At 53.7% G+C, this 17,968-nt stretch overlaps 3 protein-coding genes across 4 annotated transcripts in view; 1 reads left to right on the top strand and 2 right to left on the bottom strand.

The window, feature by feature from the left end:
- Positions 1-233: 233 nt before the first annotated feature.
- On the bottom strand, positions 234-5,102 carry ALG3 (ALG3 alpha-1,3- mannosyltransferase). Its single transcript, XM_045851766.1, has 9 exons — positions 4,896-5,102; positions 3,595-3,694; positions 3,351-3,498; positions 3,085-3,245; positions 2,480-2,600; positions 1,854-2,059; positions 1,622-1,698; positions 674-818; positions 234-532 (listed from the first exon to the last, which is right to left on the bottom strand). The coding sequence occupies exons 1-9, from the start codon at positions 5,089-5,091 to the stop codon at positions 370-372; spliced, it is 1,317 nt and encodes a 438-aa protein (XP_045707722.1). The 5' UTR covers positions 5,092-5,102; the 3' UTR covers positions 234-369.
- A 690-nt stretch (positions 5,103-5,792) lies between these two features.
- The window catches only part of LOC123826979 (endothelin-converting enzyme 2), a 30,917-nt gene continuing 18,741 nt past the window's right edge, over positions 5,793-17,968 (top strand). The window contains exons 1-3 of one of the 2 annotated variants that reach the window (XM_045851189.1): positions 5,793-6,044; positions 11,154-11,437; positions 11,936-13,242. In XM_045851189.1, the coding sequence (XP_045707145.1) occupies positions 5,849-6,044; positions 11,154-11,437; positions 11,936-12,223 (768 nt within the window). In that variant the 5' untranslated portion in view covers positions 5,793-5,848 and the 3' untranslated portion in view covers positions 12,224-13,242. Of the gene's footprint in view, positions 6,045-11,153; positions 11,438-11,935; positions 13,243-17,968 lie in introns of those variants that run through there. The other variant, XM_045851190.1, reaches the window with a different exon arrangement.
- On the bottom strand, positions 13,391-15,046 carry CAMK2N2 (calcium/calmodulin dependent protein kinase II inhibitor 2). The gene is made up of 2 exons (XM_045851191.1): positions 14,729-15,046; positions 13,391-13,879 (listed from the first exon to the last, which is right to left on the bottom strand). The coding sequence occupies exons 1-2, from the start codon at positions 14,895-14,897 to the stop codon at positions 13,809-13,811; spliced, it is 240 nt and encodes a 79-aa protein (XP_045707147.1). The 5' UTR covers positions 14,898-15,046; the 3' UTR covers positions 13,391-13,808.

The following is a 17,968-nucleotide window of genomic DNA, read 5'->3' on the forward strand; positions in this document are numbered from 1 at the left end:
ACTGCCACCGGGGCTGGCCTCCTGGTGCTGGGAGGGGGTAGGTGGGTGGCAGCCTGCCCCCAACTGCTTCTCGTCCCCTTCCTAGGATCCTCTTGCCCCCACAGAAAGTGCCTGCTTGTGCTCTCTCCCACTCCTTCCCCCTGAGCTCTGTACAGTGCAGTGAAAGGGAGAGAGCCACAGACTCCAAACCCTACGCAATAAAGTGCCTCTTAAAACTGTCTGAATGAGTTATCTTCCACGTGCATGCCCCTCACAACCTGGTCTAGGCACCTCCATGTAGGCTGCACAGAAGTGGACTTGGTAAGGTTTATTGGGAAGCACACAGAGTCCATCCACACCCAGGGTCCAAGAATGGGGAAGAGATAGATTTCAGTGGGCTTTCTTGCTGTGTGGGATGCTCTTGGGGAAGGGCTGGGGGCCCAGCCAGAGCTGCAGCAGGATGACAGCGTGGCATATGTGCAGGGCAGCAGAGCTGTAGGACGTGGACGGGTACGTGTTCCAGGACAGCTCAATAAGCCCCAGCACCAGCAACCTGGAGATGAGAAATATGCTCCAGGTTTTGTCCAGTTTCTAGGCCCCAGCCCTGAAGCTCACTCCAGCCCCTCCGTGGTCATGGCCTTGGGGGGAGGAGCTTACTGACCCTTCCCCTCCCCCGGGTCGTCCCACCCAGTACCTGAGCAGGTGTGTGAGCCAGCGTGCAGGTGTGGCCCACAGGAGGTAGGGCAGTGTGTGGAAATACCAAACGTAGAACTGGTAGTGGAGAGAACGGCTAAAGCAAATGCCAATGAAGTTGGAGGTGAAGAGGGTAGAAACGATCTGTATGCAGTAGTCAAGGCCAAGGGCAGGAGCTGAAGGGGCAGGAGTTGGGGGTGGGGTGGGGGCAGGCAGGGAGGTTCCAAAGAAGAAGGGTAAAAAGTTTTGGGGTCAGATAGGCCCCTTGTTCTACCATTCCCAGATGCATATCTTTGGGCAACTTTCTTAAGCTCTCTGTACCTACTCCTCAGTCTAAGGTGGAGATAGTAATACCTAGGGCCATAAGGCCAAGTGAGTCCGTCCCTTCCTAGCTTACTAAATTAACCTCTTAAAGCCCTAATTTTGCCATTTGTAAATAAGGATAATAAAAATACCTCCCTATATCAGGGTGTCCTGTGAGCTTTAAATGTTACAGTGTATATAGCCCTGGCTGGTGTGGCTCAGTGAGTGCTGGCCTGCAAATCAAAGGGTCAAAGGTTCAATTCCCAGTCTAGGGAACATGCCTGGGCTGCAGTGTGGGGCTTGCAAGAGACAACCACACATTGATGTTTTCCTCTCTTTTGCCCTTCCCCTCTCTAAAAAAGAAATATATAAAATCTTTAAAAAAAAACCTCTCAGTATAGCACCAGGCAGAGGACGAGCACTCATAATCACTCATTAATATTTAAAATTAAGAATAAATATGTTTAAGTATGTAAATACTCAGGACAGTGTTTGGTACAGAGTAGGAGCTCTAAGCATGGGCCCTGCAGCTATCACGAGTGCCTCTTTTTCTCTCCATGTCACCAGCCATCCAGGGCTACCTGACCAGGGACCCCATCTGCACCTGGAGATGGCAAGACTTACCTTCCCATGACTTAAAGGATATGGTTGGGTGTGAGGGGCTGGGGTGGAACCTTCCTTTTGGAGGGATCCTTCAGCAGCGACAGGATACTTTCTCCCGTCCTGGGGAGAAGCCATTCAGACATTCATCAAGCCCCTGTCATGGGACAAGCTCTAAACTCACCTCCATGAGCTCAACATCTTCCCCCAGCAGCCCTAAGGCCCAGGCCCATCACTCCTCCCCCAACTGTGCCGGTGGCACTGCTCCCCTTTCTCACCTGTGCCACCTGCACAGAACAAAGAGCAAGAGCAAGGTGAGGTGGGTGGTTAACAGTGCCAGGTGGAAGGCACGATGCAGGAACAGGGTCTCGGGGAGGAAGCGCCAGTTTACTGTCCAGCGGAAGAGAAACTGGCGGCCAAGGTCAAAGGAGCGGGACAGGTAACCGATGGGGTTCTCCAGCAGGAAGGGCAGCCCCAGCACCACCTGAGGACAGGTGTGATGTCAGCAGAGCTGCCCAGGCTCACCTCCAGCCTCATGTTGATCAAGGGAGTGGGAACAGGGCAGAAGTCTCAGAGGTTCCTTAAATCCCATTAAGCATAGCAAAAAAGCCAGCCTCCCTCTCTCCCCTGCCAAAGTTTGGGGCCAAAGAAGCTGAGGACGCTGGTAATAACAGTGCTTTAAGTCATACATGGGTGGAGCTAGAAAGGCCCTAAGAGACCATCTAGTTCAACCTCCTTATCTTACAGCTAAAGAAACCAAAGCCCAGAGAAGTAGTGCCTGCCCAGCCCAGAATCAACTCCAAAACCGTTGTCTCTTGGCTTTGAGGAAGTCTCAAGGTGGGAAGGAGGCCAGACAGAGTGGCCTCCCCTTCATTAAAAAGGGGAAGGGGTAAGGTAGGAGTACCTGTAGGACAGCACAGATGCCCAACTTGGGGAGGGCCCCACGGAGGCCAAATTGTGTGAGGAGAAGGAACAGTAACCCAGGGGCAAAGAGGAGCACGTTCATCTTCACAGACACTGCCAGGCTAGGGCGGGCAGAAAAGAAGAAGGGTGGAGATCAGCTCCAGGGCCATGCATCCCACCCAAAGATGCACCCCCCACCACCATCATAGCAACCCCTCCCCTCCACCACCAAGCTCCAGGATAGGGCCAACACTCAGAACTGCTAGAGGAAAGGTAAGGTAGCCTGGGAGGGGGTAGGGGAATAGGGAGTAGACACCCAGTTTCTATGCCCAGACTGAGCAAGCAAATATATACCGAGTATTAAGAATGTTCAATGACCAACGCCAACAACAGATGCTGTCTGGAAGGAAAAAAGGATGGGAAGAGGGAATGTGTATGCTGTGGGTTGGGGTGGAGACTTTCTACAGATCCTGGATTCACCTATCAGGGCCCTGACCGATCTATATTGTCTGGCCACTTCCTTACTCCCTCTGCTGCAGAAAATTGGGAAGAAAGTGGTGGAAATACAAAAAGTAACAAAGGGGACCAGGTGGGTGGGATGTTGACCTGAAACAGCAGCAACCCCAGCCCCAGCGCTGGGCCAGCAAAAGGTTGATACTGAGGAAGAGCAGTGCCATAGCCACTGGGTCATTGAAGAGCCGCAACACGAAGATGGAGTGGACACGGTAAGAGGCACAGCACATGAAGAAAAAGACGAAGGGAGGTACCTACAAGGTGGGCAAAGTAGGGAAGGTCAGCTCACCAACCCAGAGCCATCACCACACTGTAACCCTCCCAGGTTGGGGACCCAGGTCCTGGTATTGTGGACTCGCCTTGCAGGTCTGGTGGTAGATCAAAAAGACAAGCAGCAGGGTGACCAGGTAGAGCACAGCAAAGATATGCTGGGCCATGCGGATATCAGTGCCCTGGCCAGTGACATAGTACAGCCCCATAAAGATGTACACAAAGCCAGCTGGGTACCTGAAAGATGAGAGGGAAGTGAGTCTGGGTGAGGATATCCAGCCTGGTATCTAGTCAGCCCCTCACACCCTCGCTGAACCGCCTATCTCCACTCACACCAGAGGTCCAGTGTCACCCTGCAACTGGGTATAGTCATAGGTGCCATTGATGACGCCCTCTACCTCAGCCATGTAGGCCTTCCAGTCAATCTCTGTATCTGGAAAAGGAAAAAATGGTGTGGTTACTTCCAAGTCCAGAACTTGTCTGCTCCTGAGACCTCCAGCCCATTAAAGCACAGAATTCCAGTTCATTCTCAGAACTTCTATCACAACCTCTGACCTAAATGTATACCTGACATTCTTTGGGTGAACACAGGCACCTCAAACTCAACATGTCTGTGATTGAACTTATAATCTTCCAGTCCAAACCTGCTCTCCTTCCTGGATTCTATGAATGGCACCATCAACCGCCCAGCTGCCCAGGTCACAAACCCTGAAACTTCCTCCTCTTTCATTTCTAAACCCCACTTACCATGTCCTGTCTATTCTTCATTCTACATACATCTACTGTCTCATCCTTCTCTACTGTTACATATGCATATTTGGGCCTAACATAACCTGTACCCTCAATCATGCAATAGCTTCCTAATTAGGGCTCCTAGCTTCCACTTTCACCCCACCACGATATATTTGCCACCCTGCAACCAGGAGCTCTTCCTGTAATAGAAATCATATCATGTCTCTCTGCTTAAAACCCTTCAAAGATTCCTAAGGTTCTTAAAATAAAGATCAACCTCTATTATTCCCCTTTTTAGATGAGTAACCTATGAATTACTGAGGTTAAGTGACTAGCTAAAGATCAGTGAGATGGAAGGGTAGAGTTGAAACTGGAGTTTATAGGATCCTAGATTATTAACTACCATGCTAACTATGTCCTTAACACAGTTTAGACTCCTTTATGATCTGGTCTCTCAACTTCTTCAGTCTCACTTCTTAGTGCTACCTTCACTTAAGGTCTATGTTCCAGCGCTAAAAAAGACCTCAGAATTGGGCAGATTAGACCCAGCTGGGGAAGACACAGAGACAAGCAGTAGCAGCAGTACATTAACTTGGACTGAGGTTTTCTGCCTTCCAGGCTGGTTTACTTTCTTGACCCAGCAAGTTGTACATTCAGGGTGGAGGACCAATCTCTAGGATTGCTCCTTCCGTCATGGGGGAGGGATTAGGATCAGGTTTGGTTTTCTGTGGAGTAGGCTTGGAATTTGGGGTAAAAGGTACGGGTCTGTAATTGATGACTAAGTGGACCTGGGTCTGGGTTTGAGCTACGAATCCGAGTCCCGGTTTAAGTGAGGAGTTCGATTCTACCTCCCTCCCGCCTTCTCCGCTCCCCTCTCCTCCCCTCCCCCTCGGCGCACTCACATGCCACCCTGTGAATGACCCAGAAGGTGATGCCCACCTCCGCCAGGCAGAGGCAGGCAGCCACCAGCAGCGTGTAGCGCGGCTCCAGGAGCAACAGACGTCGCTCTTGCCAGGCGCGGCGCAGCCACTGCCCGCAGCGCCCCGCCACCCGGGATGCGGGTCCTGCCCGGGCGCGTTTCCGCACACCCGCCGCCATCTTGACGGTGTACCACTTCTGTGGGTCTGCCGCTCTGGAAACCGGACCCTTTGGCACTTAGGTTCCGCTCCGCGCGCCTGTTGTCCTAACGCACTGAGCGTTGACTCTTTTCCAGAGTTATTTACCAAACTAAAATTGACTTCTTATGAATCGGTATCTCCTGACGGACTGCACTCTCCCTAGGAGCAGAAATGGTCTTACTCCTCAGTATATACTTTAAAGATGGATCGTACGTTTGCCCAGAAAAGCAACGTTTCTGCCCGCGTCCTTACCACGCGTTCCAGCCAAGCGTAACAGTTCGCCTGTATTGAGAATATGTGTTCATGCTGGTCGCTCCTGGAGGGCAAGACCTGTGTCTGCGTCTCTCCCGCCACCCCTCAGAGCCTTCCAAATGCTCAAAACTGGGGAGACGGGTCTTTCGGATCTAATGGAAGGAGCAGTTCAAATTGAAAACATGAGAGGGAGCAGTGATAAACCCAAGTATCACACTATGAAGTGGTTCTCAGAAGGTAGTGAGAAGTGCAGCAGGAGGATTCAGAGTCTGGACAACATAACTTCCCCAGCCGGAGGCTTCTTCAAAGAGCGCTTAGCCGAGGACGGAAGTTCCACGTGTTTATGTTGGGCAACCGCATTTGGGGGTGGAGACACAAAGGCCACGCCTCCTGCCATATTCCACCATTCCGACTGGCTACACCAGGGAACCAAGCCCCACCTAAACAGGCCCGCCGACTTCCCTACAGGCCCGACTGCAGCAAGCATGGCCTCTTCCAGGTCCCCCGAGTCCCTGCCAGAGTTACCGGAACGAAACTACGAGTACCGAGAGGTTCAGTACTGGGACAAGCGCTACCGGGGCTCGGTGGACTCTGCCCCCTACGAGTGGTTCGGGGACTTTGCCTCTTTCCGAGCCCTGCTGGAGCCCGAGCTGCGGCCGGAGGACCGTATCCTCGTGCTAGGTGGGTATTCCTGGCGCTGCCCAGCTCAGGTGGAGCTTCCTGGTCCGGCCCCGCCTCGGCTCTCTCTGTTCGCTTTCCTCGCGTCAGTCTGCCCCTCTCTGAGGACGCCCCAGTCAGGAGCCAAGATCCAGTACCTTCAGAATCCGGGCAGTATTTAGCCGGGGCAAACAGTACCCAAGAGAGTCTCAGTTTTCTATCCACCCCAAACCTCCCGAGGAAAACGGTCTCTCTGAATCTGAGCGGGGTAGGTGACCCAGAGCCCCGTTCGGGACCCTCCCGCGACTGGCAGCCCCGAACACTGGAGAGCTCAGAGGATCTAGTTCAAGTTCCAGCGCTAGTTGGCTCTGCGACTTAGGACAAGTCCTGAATCCGTTCTGAGCGTCGGATTCACGGTTAGAAATGGAACTGCGAACTCCGTTCGGATTAGGCACACGCAGGCACCTGGAGCACAATGCCGGAAGCTGGAGCACAATGCCTACCACTTTTCTGTTTGGGCCGATGGGCACTGGGAGCTATTGTTACCTAGTTATCATTTTCCAAAATCTAAAACTTGGTCCTATGCCTTGTGTGCAGTGAGGGTGAGGACAGCGCCCTCTGAGGTCAGAGAGGATATTGCGGCCGTGATTGGTGAGATTCCACGAGCAGCGATTTTCAACCTTTTTCATCTCCTGGCACACATAAACTAATTACTAAAATTCCGAGGCACACCAAAAAATATTACATATTTTTTTTACAAAAAAAGTATATTTTTTATTCATTCACACCGGAAGGCTCTTGTGTTGGCTATCAAATTTTTGTATTTGACAGTAAGGGAAAAAAGGGTCAGTGCCCTCGACTAAATAGTCAGGTATCACATATTTTTTAAATTCTTGTGGTACACCAGTTGAAAATCGCTGCTCAAGAGGAACAGGTAATGGGATGCAAGAGGTCCAGCAGTCCCACTGGGTTCTCTCCCACTCCTAGCCTTCGGGGCTCTAGAGAAGTTTGAGCAACGGGTTTCCTTCCGATTATAGTTTTTATATATTTTGGTATTTGTAAGAGCATGTATATGTTTAAATGCAATATTTCATATATAAGACATCTGTAATACAATATTAAAAAGGTGTAAATAATAAATCTAATATGTATGTGTATACCATACTCAGTTTGAAAAAGAACATTCCTAGAATGAGAAAGGAAATATAGTTCTGGCTGATGTAGCTCAGTGGATTCAGTGTGGCTCTGCAAGCTGAAGGGTCAACTGTTGATTCCCAGTCTAGGGCACATGCCTGGGTTGCGGGCCATGTCCCCAGTAGGGGGCGGGCAAGACTCAATCACACATTGATATTTCCTTCTCTCCTTCCCTTCCCCTCTCTCTAAACTAATAAATTAAAAACTATTTTTAAAAAAGAAAGGAAGGAAGTATAACCAAGTGCTTAAGAACTTGGATCCTGGAGGCAGCTCATTATGTTGGAATCTTAGCTGTAAAATAATGGGCAAAAGCATGGAATCAGCAATATAATCCTGGACAAAATACTTACATTTCCCTGCCTCCATTTTCGCACCCTTAAAAAATAAGATTACTTATTTATTGGGTTTTTTAAGATGGTTGAGTGAATATGAAAGATACCTAAAACAATGCTTGGCAAAATCAAAAGCCTCATGTATATTCAAGGGTTTTGGTGTAGTCCTCCCAAACCACTTCCCCTTAGAGGCAAAAATTGTTGAATTTTTTGCTTTTAAGCCATTGCATTTATTTATAGATTTACCATAGATGTAAGTTTTTTTAAGCTTTAGTATATATTGAAATCATCTGGAAAGCTGGACTCCACCCTGAGATTATAATTCCAGGGACAGTCTAAAGTAGGTGCTAGGAGTCTGTAGTTTGAACAAGCTCACGGGTGATTCTCATGTTGGTGATTAGCAGAGTAATACTGCTTTAAAATCTCCTAGACTGGGAGGTATCCTTTTCTGAAGAGAGGGTAGAAAAGTCTAAAAATAAAAAAGGAAAACTTCCAGGCACTATTCCCAAGATCTAAAAAGAGGACTCACAGTTTGGGCAGTATCCTGTGTTACATTCCACCTCAACAAACAAGCGGAGCACCTGCTAGGCGCTGGAGGATGTGCTGGGCCCTTTCCAACTTACTTAATTTTCATGACAACCCTGAGAGGTGAGTAATAAGTATTACTAGACTTACTCTACATCAGGGGTCAGAACTATTTCTGAAAATGGCCAAAGAGTAAATATTTTGAGCTTTGTGGGCTGGTCAGTTTCTGTCACAACTAGTCAGTACTACTTTTGTAGTGGAAAAGCAGCCACAGACAGTACAAAAGTGAGTGAGAGTTGCTGTGTTCCAGTAGAACTTCATTTTCCAAAACAGACAGCAAGCTGAATTTGGTAACCCCTGCTCCAGATCATTGTATGAGGTTGGGGCCAGAAGCAAATTCTAAGATCACATCCCAGTCTTTTGTTAGGGATGTGCTCCCAGATGAAATTGATAAGAGAGTGAGAGGAAGGGAAGGGAAAAGGTCAAGCAGGATCATGATAACAGGCAAAATTTAATTTCCCTGAAGGTAGTTTCAGCCTGAAGAGTCCCAGATGCAGTCTGTCAGAAGCAAATACACACTAAAACTTAGTGACACTCCGAGGGCATCAGGTCGGAGCAGTGACAGTGTCCAGTACTGTCATGTAGCAAGTAAGGTGTGAAGTAAGGATGCCATCTGACTCCAGAGCTTCTATTTCTCCTGCTGCACCATACATATGGGCGCAGAGAGGCATTTAGAACTCTGCTAAAGTCAGTAAAATGACTGGCGATGGAGTGTCACAGCTGAAGGTGAGTGAAAACTCGGAGACAGTTTTGCATAGTGGTTTAAGAGCTCTGGTTCTGGCATGAGACAGGCCTGGATCCAAATTCTGACTCTACCACTGGACTCTGTAACCTTGAGCAAATTTCTTATATACTTTGGACAGCCTCAGTTTTCCCATCTAGAAAATGGTAATGATAAAAACAGTTACCTTCTATACAAAGGTACTTTGAAAATAAGTTGAGATCATTCTCAGGAATGCATAGCCTAGAACCCAGTGTGCAATGACTGCTAGTGATCATTATCACTGAAAATGGGACTTACAGGGGCAGTTTATCACAGGCTGTTCAGAGAACAGAGGGTGCCCTGCCTGAGGACTGTGTGTCTGGTCCCTGTGGCTGGAATGTCTTCATAGCAGAGGAATACATATGGCTGTCCCAGCTCTGCCATCATAATGTGTCTCTGATTCTCCTTGCTTGACTTCATGCTCTGCAGGAATCTTCTGATCATAATTTGGCTGCAGTTTGTATTTCCTGTGTAGAGAGAAGAGACTGACCAGAGGATTGCCTGTCAAGTCCCCATGGTGGCTATTTTTCCTTGTTATAAATTACTATTTGTGAATTGGTATTGTGGCTTACACCTCAGTCTTTTGGTGTTGGGACAGCATCCACATAGCTCTGGACTCCCATATGACGGGTTCTTGGGTCCACCTCAGTTTTCTGGGGCTCTGCTTTCCCAAGGCTCCACCCAGGGGTGTGGGGGCCTTCCCAAGCCTCATCTTAGTTGCTAGCCCCAAATCACTGAGGCAGCAGGATCAGAAATCACTACTTTATAAGCATGACTGTCCCTGTGATCAGATTTTGTTCATCCTTCATCTTTGGTGAATTCCTCTTAGAAGATGCCACTCCTTTACCAAGTGGAATAAAGGAAAGCTGTCTGCTGTTGGGCAGAGCTCTGCGGGCGTGAGGTCAGGTATAGGGTGGTAAAGGGATTGTGGGTCAGAGAACCCAGTGGGATTTCAGCCTGAACTGAGTTAGGGTCTCTTGTTCAGCCACCCTCACCTCCCATCCCATGTGGTGTATCTACCAGAGCTTGCTGTAGAAAGCATGCATTGTGTTTTCTCGGGCAAGATGTGGTTCACAGGAAGGAGCAGTTGAGGACCAGCCAGCATCCTCTGGGTGCCCTGACCCGGTACCAAGCCCTGCTAGATCAGGGCAATCCCAACAGCTGATCCTGTAATTCTCTTCAGGACAAAAATGGAGATTAAAAGCAATCTAATCCCAAGAGCTGGGCATCCCCACGGGGGCCCACCAAAAGCCATCATCCAGCCCTGTTTTCAGGCTGAGACTGACCATAAGAGGACCCAGAAGACACCAACAATCTTTGAAGGAAGTCGTGCCGTCTGGACTGCAGATCCACATCCACCCCTCTAACCTCCACCCATTCTTTCGCCTGACCCAGCTCTCTTTGGGACTGCTTTCCAGGCATTTCCCACCAGTGTTACGATTCTTCAAGACTGACTGGTTGTCAGCTTCCCTGAAACCCTTGCCCACCCCACCTGGGTGGGGACAGGGATCCTCCTATGTGTTCCTGCAGCCTGCCCCCCAGTATGTGGCAGTTGGCCTGATTACACATCTGTTCCTCCCACCAAAGTACAAGCTCCTTAGGGTCAGGGACTCTTACTCATCAGTAGAGCCCAATACGTGGTGCTCAGTACATAAAAGAATTAGAAGAGATCAGCTGCACTGTGTCCGCACCTAGTTCCCCTTCCCTTGTTAACTCTGCCTTGGAAGCCAAAAGTAAGATAACCCCTAATGAGCCTTCCCAGAGGTTCTCTGAGAGGTAAGGTATTAGGAAAATACTAATAATATCCTAATAATGTTATGATCTCAATGATGCCAATATTATCCCATTCTGCACTGAGAAAACCGAGGCTCTGTGTTGAGTGACTTGCCAAGGCAGTGTGACTGGGAATGTCAGAACCCAGGTTTTTGAGCTCCTGCATTCAGAGCTTCGGCTGCTTTCCAGCTGTATTAGTTCTTAAATTCAGTGAGCACATCCTGCATGTAGGCTGTCTTGTTATCTTCATTTTTCTGAATAGGAAATGCAAGTTCCTACTTCCACACAGCTAGGAATGATAGAGCCAGGATACGTGCCCACACCTGTATGACTGCAAGCCTCCTGCTTTTTTCTGGACTATGCTGCTTCTCCCTCAGTACGGGAAGGTTTGGGCTGAGAGAAAATTGGCCAAGAGTGGGTGGATAATTGGGAGGGGAGAGCCAAAGCTAACCTAGCCCTTTTGCCACCCGCCTTTTCTCACCTCAGGCTGCGGGAACAGTGCCCTGAGCTACGAGCTGTTCCTCGGGGGGTTCCCTGATGTGACCAGTGTGGACTACTCATCAGTAGTGGTGGCTGCCATGCGGGCTCGCTATGCCCATGTACCCAAGCTGCGCTGGGAGACCATGGACGCGCGGGCACTGGGCTTTCCCGATGGCTCCTTTGATGTGGTGCTTGAGAAGGGCACACTGGATGCCCTGTTGGCTGGAGAGCTGGATCCTTGGACCGTATCCTCCGAAGGTGTCCACACTGTGGACCAGGTGCTGAGTGAGGTGAGGGAGCATCAAGACAGGAGGGCAAACCAAGAGGTGGGGATGAAGGGTTGAGGTTTCAGGAGATTGGATGAACTCAGAATCCAGAAGGACACATGGTTTGGAGCAGCTACTCTCAGGACTGTGGTTACCTGCAGAAGGGTTATGCTGGGTCAAGATTATAGGAGGCTGGAGTGGCCAGACTCACGGAGGCTGATGATTGGCTACTGGGTTGCCATAAGGATGAGGTAGCAACCAAGTTTCAGACAGGTAACAGACTGGGAGGGTGAGCAGTTGGCAGGACACAGTACCCCCTGACCTGATATCACTCCCATGCTCCTTCCTGTCTGGAGTACAGCCTGACCCCCATGGAATGACCAGGGGCACAGAAGGGGGCTCACTCCTTTGCCATGGAAGACTGGATGTAGGGTAGTAACTGGGAGGGCATCTGGGGCAATACTGACCTTTGAGAACCTGGAGATGGACTTCTCACCAATAGCTTCTCTGTCTGCCTTGCAGGTGAGCCGAGTGCTGGTCCCTGGGGGCCGGTTCATCTCACTGACCTCTGCAGCTCCCCACTTTCGGACTAGACACTATGCCCAAGCTCGTTATGGCTGGTCTCTGAGGCACGCAACCTACGGCAGCGGTTTCCACTTCCACCTCTACCTCATGCACAAGGGCGAAGAGCTTAGTGTGGCCCAGCTGGCCCTGGGAGCCCAGATCCTGTCACCCCCCAGGCCTCCCACCTCACCCTGCTTTCTCCAGGACTCAGATCATGAGGACTTCCTCAGTGCCATTCAGCTGTGAGGCCAGGAAAATGGTCCTCAAACCCTCCCTACTGTTCTGCCTTAGACTCCTCAGGTTGTTGTAATTCCTGACTCAGGGGTTAGGGTTATGTCCAAGGTGCTCACATCCCAAGGGCCTGATGCCTAAGATAGAGCTGATGGGAGCAACCCAACATGAAATAATATAGCCCAGGCTGAATTACATCCCAAATCCCGGGGTTATGGCTTCCTTCTTAGGCTCCTCTGATCCCTCCTGGGCTCCCCCAATCTCATCTCCCACCATGCTGATCTACCACAGCCCCTCTGCATGCCAGCTGGACCTGGAGGCCTGCATCCCTAGGACCTGTTATTGTCCCCCCTTCAACCTGGGTTCATCCACAGGAGGTTGCAGACTTTGAATCTAGATTGCTTTACAATTCTGACCCTAGCTCCAGCCTCAACTCTAGTGACCTATCCTGCTCTGGTTTTATACTTACCCAAGGATGCCTGCCTGTACTTGGCAACACTTCCCAACCAGAAACATGCACCTGGGATTCTCAAGTACCCACCTCCTCCCCAAAAGGGATTGGAGCCACTTTGGCTTGGCTCCTGAGCAAACCGAAGCAGGGGACAGACACACACACACACACACACACACACACAGGAAGGTCTGTGTTTATTCACACACTCCCGGTACAGTGAGGATGAAGGAACATTTACAAAGGACAACCCTGGGTCGAGAACATCTCTAGGGCCACAGGTGTCATCCGAGGGTGTAGAGCAGTCCCCATTCGGGTTCCCAGGGGCAGGGTGCAGGGGTCCAAGGTACAATGAGACCTGGACCCTTGGGAGGTGATACCTTGAGGGAAGGGGTCTGCCAGAGAGCCGCCTGGGGTCAGGCCTGGGCAGACTGGCCATGTGTCTGTTACCATGTTGGGGGCTTGTCCATTCCCACGCTCAACACTCGTCCTACCTGCCAGGCGCAGAAGAGCAAGGACGAGACGGAGGGGGAAGGGTGCTAACCATGAGGGGAGCCAGTAAACAAAGAATCGGATATAAAAATACAAATGTGCTGAGGAAGTCCCTTAGAAATTGGCTGAGGCCGGGGTCACGCCAGACAGGGGTGGGGGTGAGGAGCGGCCTGGAGGGGTGGGCCGAGCTGAGGTGGGTGGGAAGCTCATGCAAATACGCAGCCAAACAGCCCCGGCCGCACACGGTCGGACGCCGGCTGGGAGCCGGGTCTAGCGACCGGGCCGGCCGGAGAGGGGCGGGGCGAGGGAGCCGTGCGGGAGGGGCTGGGTCTCTGGGCCGCGGGGCTCTGTCCGTTCCGGTGTGCGGGGTGGGGCTGCGGCCCGAGGTTCTAAAGTGCATGAGCGCGGCGGCGGGCTCCGGGCGGGTCCGCGCCGCCGCCGCCGCCGCCGCCGCCGCCGCCGCCGTGGTGCTGAAGCGGACAGCTCCGGAGTGCCTGGCGGCGGAGGCAGCGACTCTGGCCCGGCGGCGGCGCGGCCCTGCAGCCCCCGCCCGCGGGCGCCTGGGCCGGGGCGGGGGGCGCCGGCAGCCGCATCGCCTGCCCGCGCGCCTGGCCGCTGCGAGGCCGGGCCCGGAGCCCGCCGCCCGAGCCGGCGCGTCTACACTCCGGACGGCGGCTTCTCCCCCATCCCCTTCAGCACGTCGTCTATCCGGTCATCCTCGATCACCACTGCGCAGGGAGAAAGCGCGTCAGCCGCGCGGCCTCGGGGGGCGGCGAGGATGCGCCCCGCGCCCCCCGCGCCCCGCGCAGGTGCTGCCCGCGGCCCGGCGATGCCCCTCGACCCCCGCGCCCTCCCTAGTCGAACTCTCCTGCCGACTCGGCCCACCGCCGACCCGGCTCTCACGGACCCCCTCCCGGTGCAGGAACGCCCCCTCTTCCCCAGGCTGCAGCCCTCCGACCTCTCCGTCCGCCTGGCCTCTCCCGCACCCGAGCTGAACAGGAGCCTTCGTGCTCTCGGGACCCCCTCTTCACCCCTCACTGCGGCTGGACCCCTTCCTCACGCGGACCCTCTTCCCGGCCCGACCCGCGTGCCTCTCGAACCCTCCTTCCAGCCTGGCACGCGCGGATCCCCTTCCCCGTTCGAACGGCCGCCACATCTGAGCCCCCGGCCCTCCCGCCCTCTCAGATCGGACACCCCTCCCCGCCCGCAGGCCCCTCCGTGGGATCCAGCGACTCAGCGTTTGAGCCCGAAGGGGCGGCCCGTCGCCCGCGTTTTCCCACTTCCAGGTGGCCCCGAGTGCCCCGGCCGGCCCCTCCCCCTCGCCGGGTGCCGGGGCTCCACTTCCAGAGGCGCGGCGCGGCGCGTCGAATCCGGGGCACCGCGCTCCCGGGAGAGGGGAAGCGGGGAGCAACACTGCAGTGGGGACCCCCCCCCCCACCAACCAACCCCAGCCTGCGAGCGCCCGGCTGCACTGGGCTGCGGCACGAGCTGCGGCCGGCTGGCGGGGAACCGCAGCCCGGAGGCGCCCGACGGAGGGTTTCTGGGTCAGGCGGCGACTCCGGGCCCGGGCCGCGTACCTCTCTTGGCTCGGCCGATCTGGCCCAGCTTGGGGGGTCGCTTGGCTTGGTTGCCCGCAAAGAAGGAGTTGGTGTCTTGGAGGCGACAGCTGAAGGAGAGGTCGGAGCCCTCGGGGTCGGCGCCGAAGCGGCCCATCTTGTCCTCACTGTAGGGCAGGATCTCGGACATGGCGGGCGCGGGGTGGGCGCGGGACTGCGGCGGGGCGCGGACGGCGGGCTGGCTGCCGGACCGGCCCTAGCTCACCAGGAGAGCCGGCGGAAGGATGAAGTCATGCAGCATCCGGGGCTGCGGGGCCAAGCGGGGCCTCCTCCCCCGCGCCTCCGCCTCCCGGGCCGCTGGGCAGGCGGCGGCGGCGGCGGCGGCGGCGGGGACCGGGCGGGGGCGGCGCGCGGGGGGCGGGGGCGGCGGCGGCGGCGGCGGCGGCGGCGGCGAGAGCGGAATGACGATGAGCGCCCGACTGCGGCAGAGCGCGGCGGGCGGGGCGCGGCGGGGGCGGGGCGGGCACCGGCCACCGAAGAGGGGCGGGGCTGGGGGGGCGGTCCGGGGGACCCGAGGATGCGAGGCTCGCGGGGAGGGGGAGAGGGGAGGGGGCGGCCGTGGGAAGGCCGGACACAATGGCGGGAGCGGTGGCGGGGCGAAGGGCACTGGCCCACGGTGCAGGATCTGTCACGCGAGGCGGGACGCGAGGTGGTGGCCGGAGCCGCGGGCGCCCGAGAGGCGAGAGACTCCGAGAGCCGAGCAGGTGGGAGCGGGAATCAGCGCGCAGGTCAGGGCCGGAAGGCGGGAACTAGCCTGGCCCTGGGTTTGGGGCGGAACACCAGAGAATCGGAGGTCGGGTGCAGTGCGGGGTTTTCGCGGATCCGCAGCGCTGGGGAAGGGCGCAGACCGGCGGGAGCTGTGCTCGCCGCTGGCGCGCTCCGGGGTCGGGCTGCCGGGCGCGGGTCTGTGTTTCCCTGACCGCCCTTGCGTGTCAGCCTCTGCCTATCCGTACGTCAGTCTTTCTCCAGTGCGCCTGTTTTGTCTGCCTCTGTGCCCCACATTTCTTTGTGTTACGGTCCCTGTGTACGCCTGTCTGGCGCCAGTCTCCACGCTCCGCTCCTGTAGCTATATGCCACTGTGTCTCCAGCGCCCGAGTCTCCTTGTGTCTCTCGATCTGACCGCGCAGAGGTCTCGGTGACCGGGCCTCACCGGCTGGCGCGCGCCGGGGCAAATGCCCACCCCTAGCCCTGCTGCTGGAGCCTGTACTGGTGTTCAAAGCGCCTGCCGCGCCCCGCGCTTTTTCCGGGTGCCGGATGCCCGCGCTGCGCCGGCACTGCGAGAAGAATGAATGGTGGTGGCGTGGAGGGGGGCGCCCTGGCTGCAGATGACGCGGGGAAGCCCGGGGCGCCTGAGGACACCGTGAGAGTGGGCGTGGGTCCAGAGGTAGAAGGGGAGGGACAGAGGGTGCCTCCCCACGCCCTGGTTGAAGGGGATCACGTGACAGTCCTCACCGCACCAACGAGAGTACACCCACTTCTCACCGAGGCTCCCCTGACGGGCCCTCAGCTGCGGCGTCACCTGCCTGCTGGCACTCAGGGGCTCTGTCGCAATCACTGGCTTTGAGGTGGCGGGGGGAGTGGTGTCTCGTGTTCTCCTACAGTGACGACAGCACTGATAAGGGTAATAATCATTCCAGACGTTCAGTACATACTCGAGTTCAGTGCACAGTTGAAGCAGAGAGGGCTCTCCACAGTCACTGAAGCGTTTTATCCCCCACCCCCAACCCACGACGCAGCTAGTGAGGCTGCCTGGTGCTGGACGCCCTTCCTCCAGCAACTCACCAAGTGTTAGTCCCTGGAACACAGGGTTGAATGCAGTGGTGGCTGCCCTCAGGGACCAGGAATTGGGGGGGGGGGGGGTTGCCAGGGATATCTCTGTGCAAGCCTCACTCGAGGCTCCAGATCTGGGGCCCATCCCTGTCAAGCCCTCCTCTGCTGTGTCCTAGTCTCTGAGGTAAGGGCAGAAGCTGGAGATGGAGGCCCAGCTGCAGAGAGAGGCGCCTGAAGACCTGGAAGGACAATAGAGGCTAGACTGAGGGTCACTAGGAGAGAATCTGGAGATCCCACCACCACTGCCAGGTGTCTAGCAATGGGTTCCAAAGCTGGTTCTGCCACTCTTTGTGACCTTGGACTGAAGGCCCCATAATTATTGTAAAATGTTAGGAAAATATGGAAAAATCATACAAAACCGTTGAATACATATAACCTTCCAATCTTTTCTCATGCATTTAAATAATGTGTGTACTTCTCTGTGCCTCCATGTTCTTGTTTGAAGCACAGAGATGACAGGACCTGTATTGAGGAAAGTTTTGGAAGTGAAATTGTCCTGAGGTGAAGTGGGTTGTCTCAGGAGGGATGAGCTGCTCTTCACTCAAAGTGCTAAAGGAGCTGGAAGATTTCTTACCAAGGAGGAGATTAGAGCAGTGGCTGAGGAATTGAAACAATTCTCTTTTCACCCCCCAGAATGAAGGATATTGGAGAAATACATGACAACTTAACTTGGAATTCATTTGGTTCGTTTTTTTTAATTTTTAAAGAGAAAGAGAAACATCAATTGGTTTTTCCACTTATTTATGTATTCATTGGCTGATTCTTGGATGTGCTATGACAGGGGACTGAACCTGCAACCTTGATGTATCAGGACAACACTCAAACAAATTGAGCAACCCCACCAGAACCGGTTAGTTTCTTAAATATTCTTATTCCTGTCCCTGCTATGCACGCTTGCTCATGATTAAAGCAAAAGGCCTAAATGCAAAATGGTAAAGACATAGCAATATATAAGCTTCTATTATGTGGTAAAAATGTGGGGGGAATTCTTTAAATTGTGATCCCCTATTTAAAATTCTGATCTTCTAGCCCTGGCTGGGTAGCTCAGTTGTTGGAGCCTTGTCCCATGCACCAAAGATTGTGGGTTCAATCCCCAGTCAGGGCACATACCTAGGTTGCAAGTTTGATCCCAGGTCAGGGTACATAGGAGAGTCAATCAATCAATGTTTCTCTCTCACATCAATGTCTCTTTCTCTCTGTCTCTCTCCCCTCCTTCCTTCTCTCTCTAAAATCTACAAACACATCCTTGGGTGAGGATTTCTTTTTTTAACTTTGATGTTCTACATCCTGCCCATGAGAAAAAAATTCATTCTCAAAACTAAAATGAAATAAAATTTGCATAGCACTTTTTTATTATGTTTGAATTTCTCA

Source organism: Phyllostomus hastatus, unplaced genomic scaffold, assembly GCF_019186645.2.
Source record: "Phyllostomus hastatus isolate PE091 unplaced genomic scaffold, TTU_PhHast_1.1 phas_contig_86, whole genome shotgun sequence".
Taxonomy (NCBI): domain Eukaryota; kingdom Metazoa; phylum Chordata; class Mammalia; order Chiroptera; family Phyllostomidae; genus Phyllostomus; species Phyllostomus hastatus.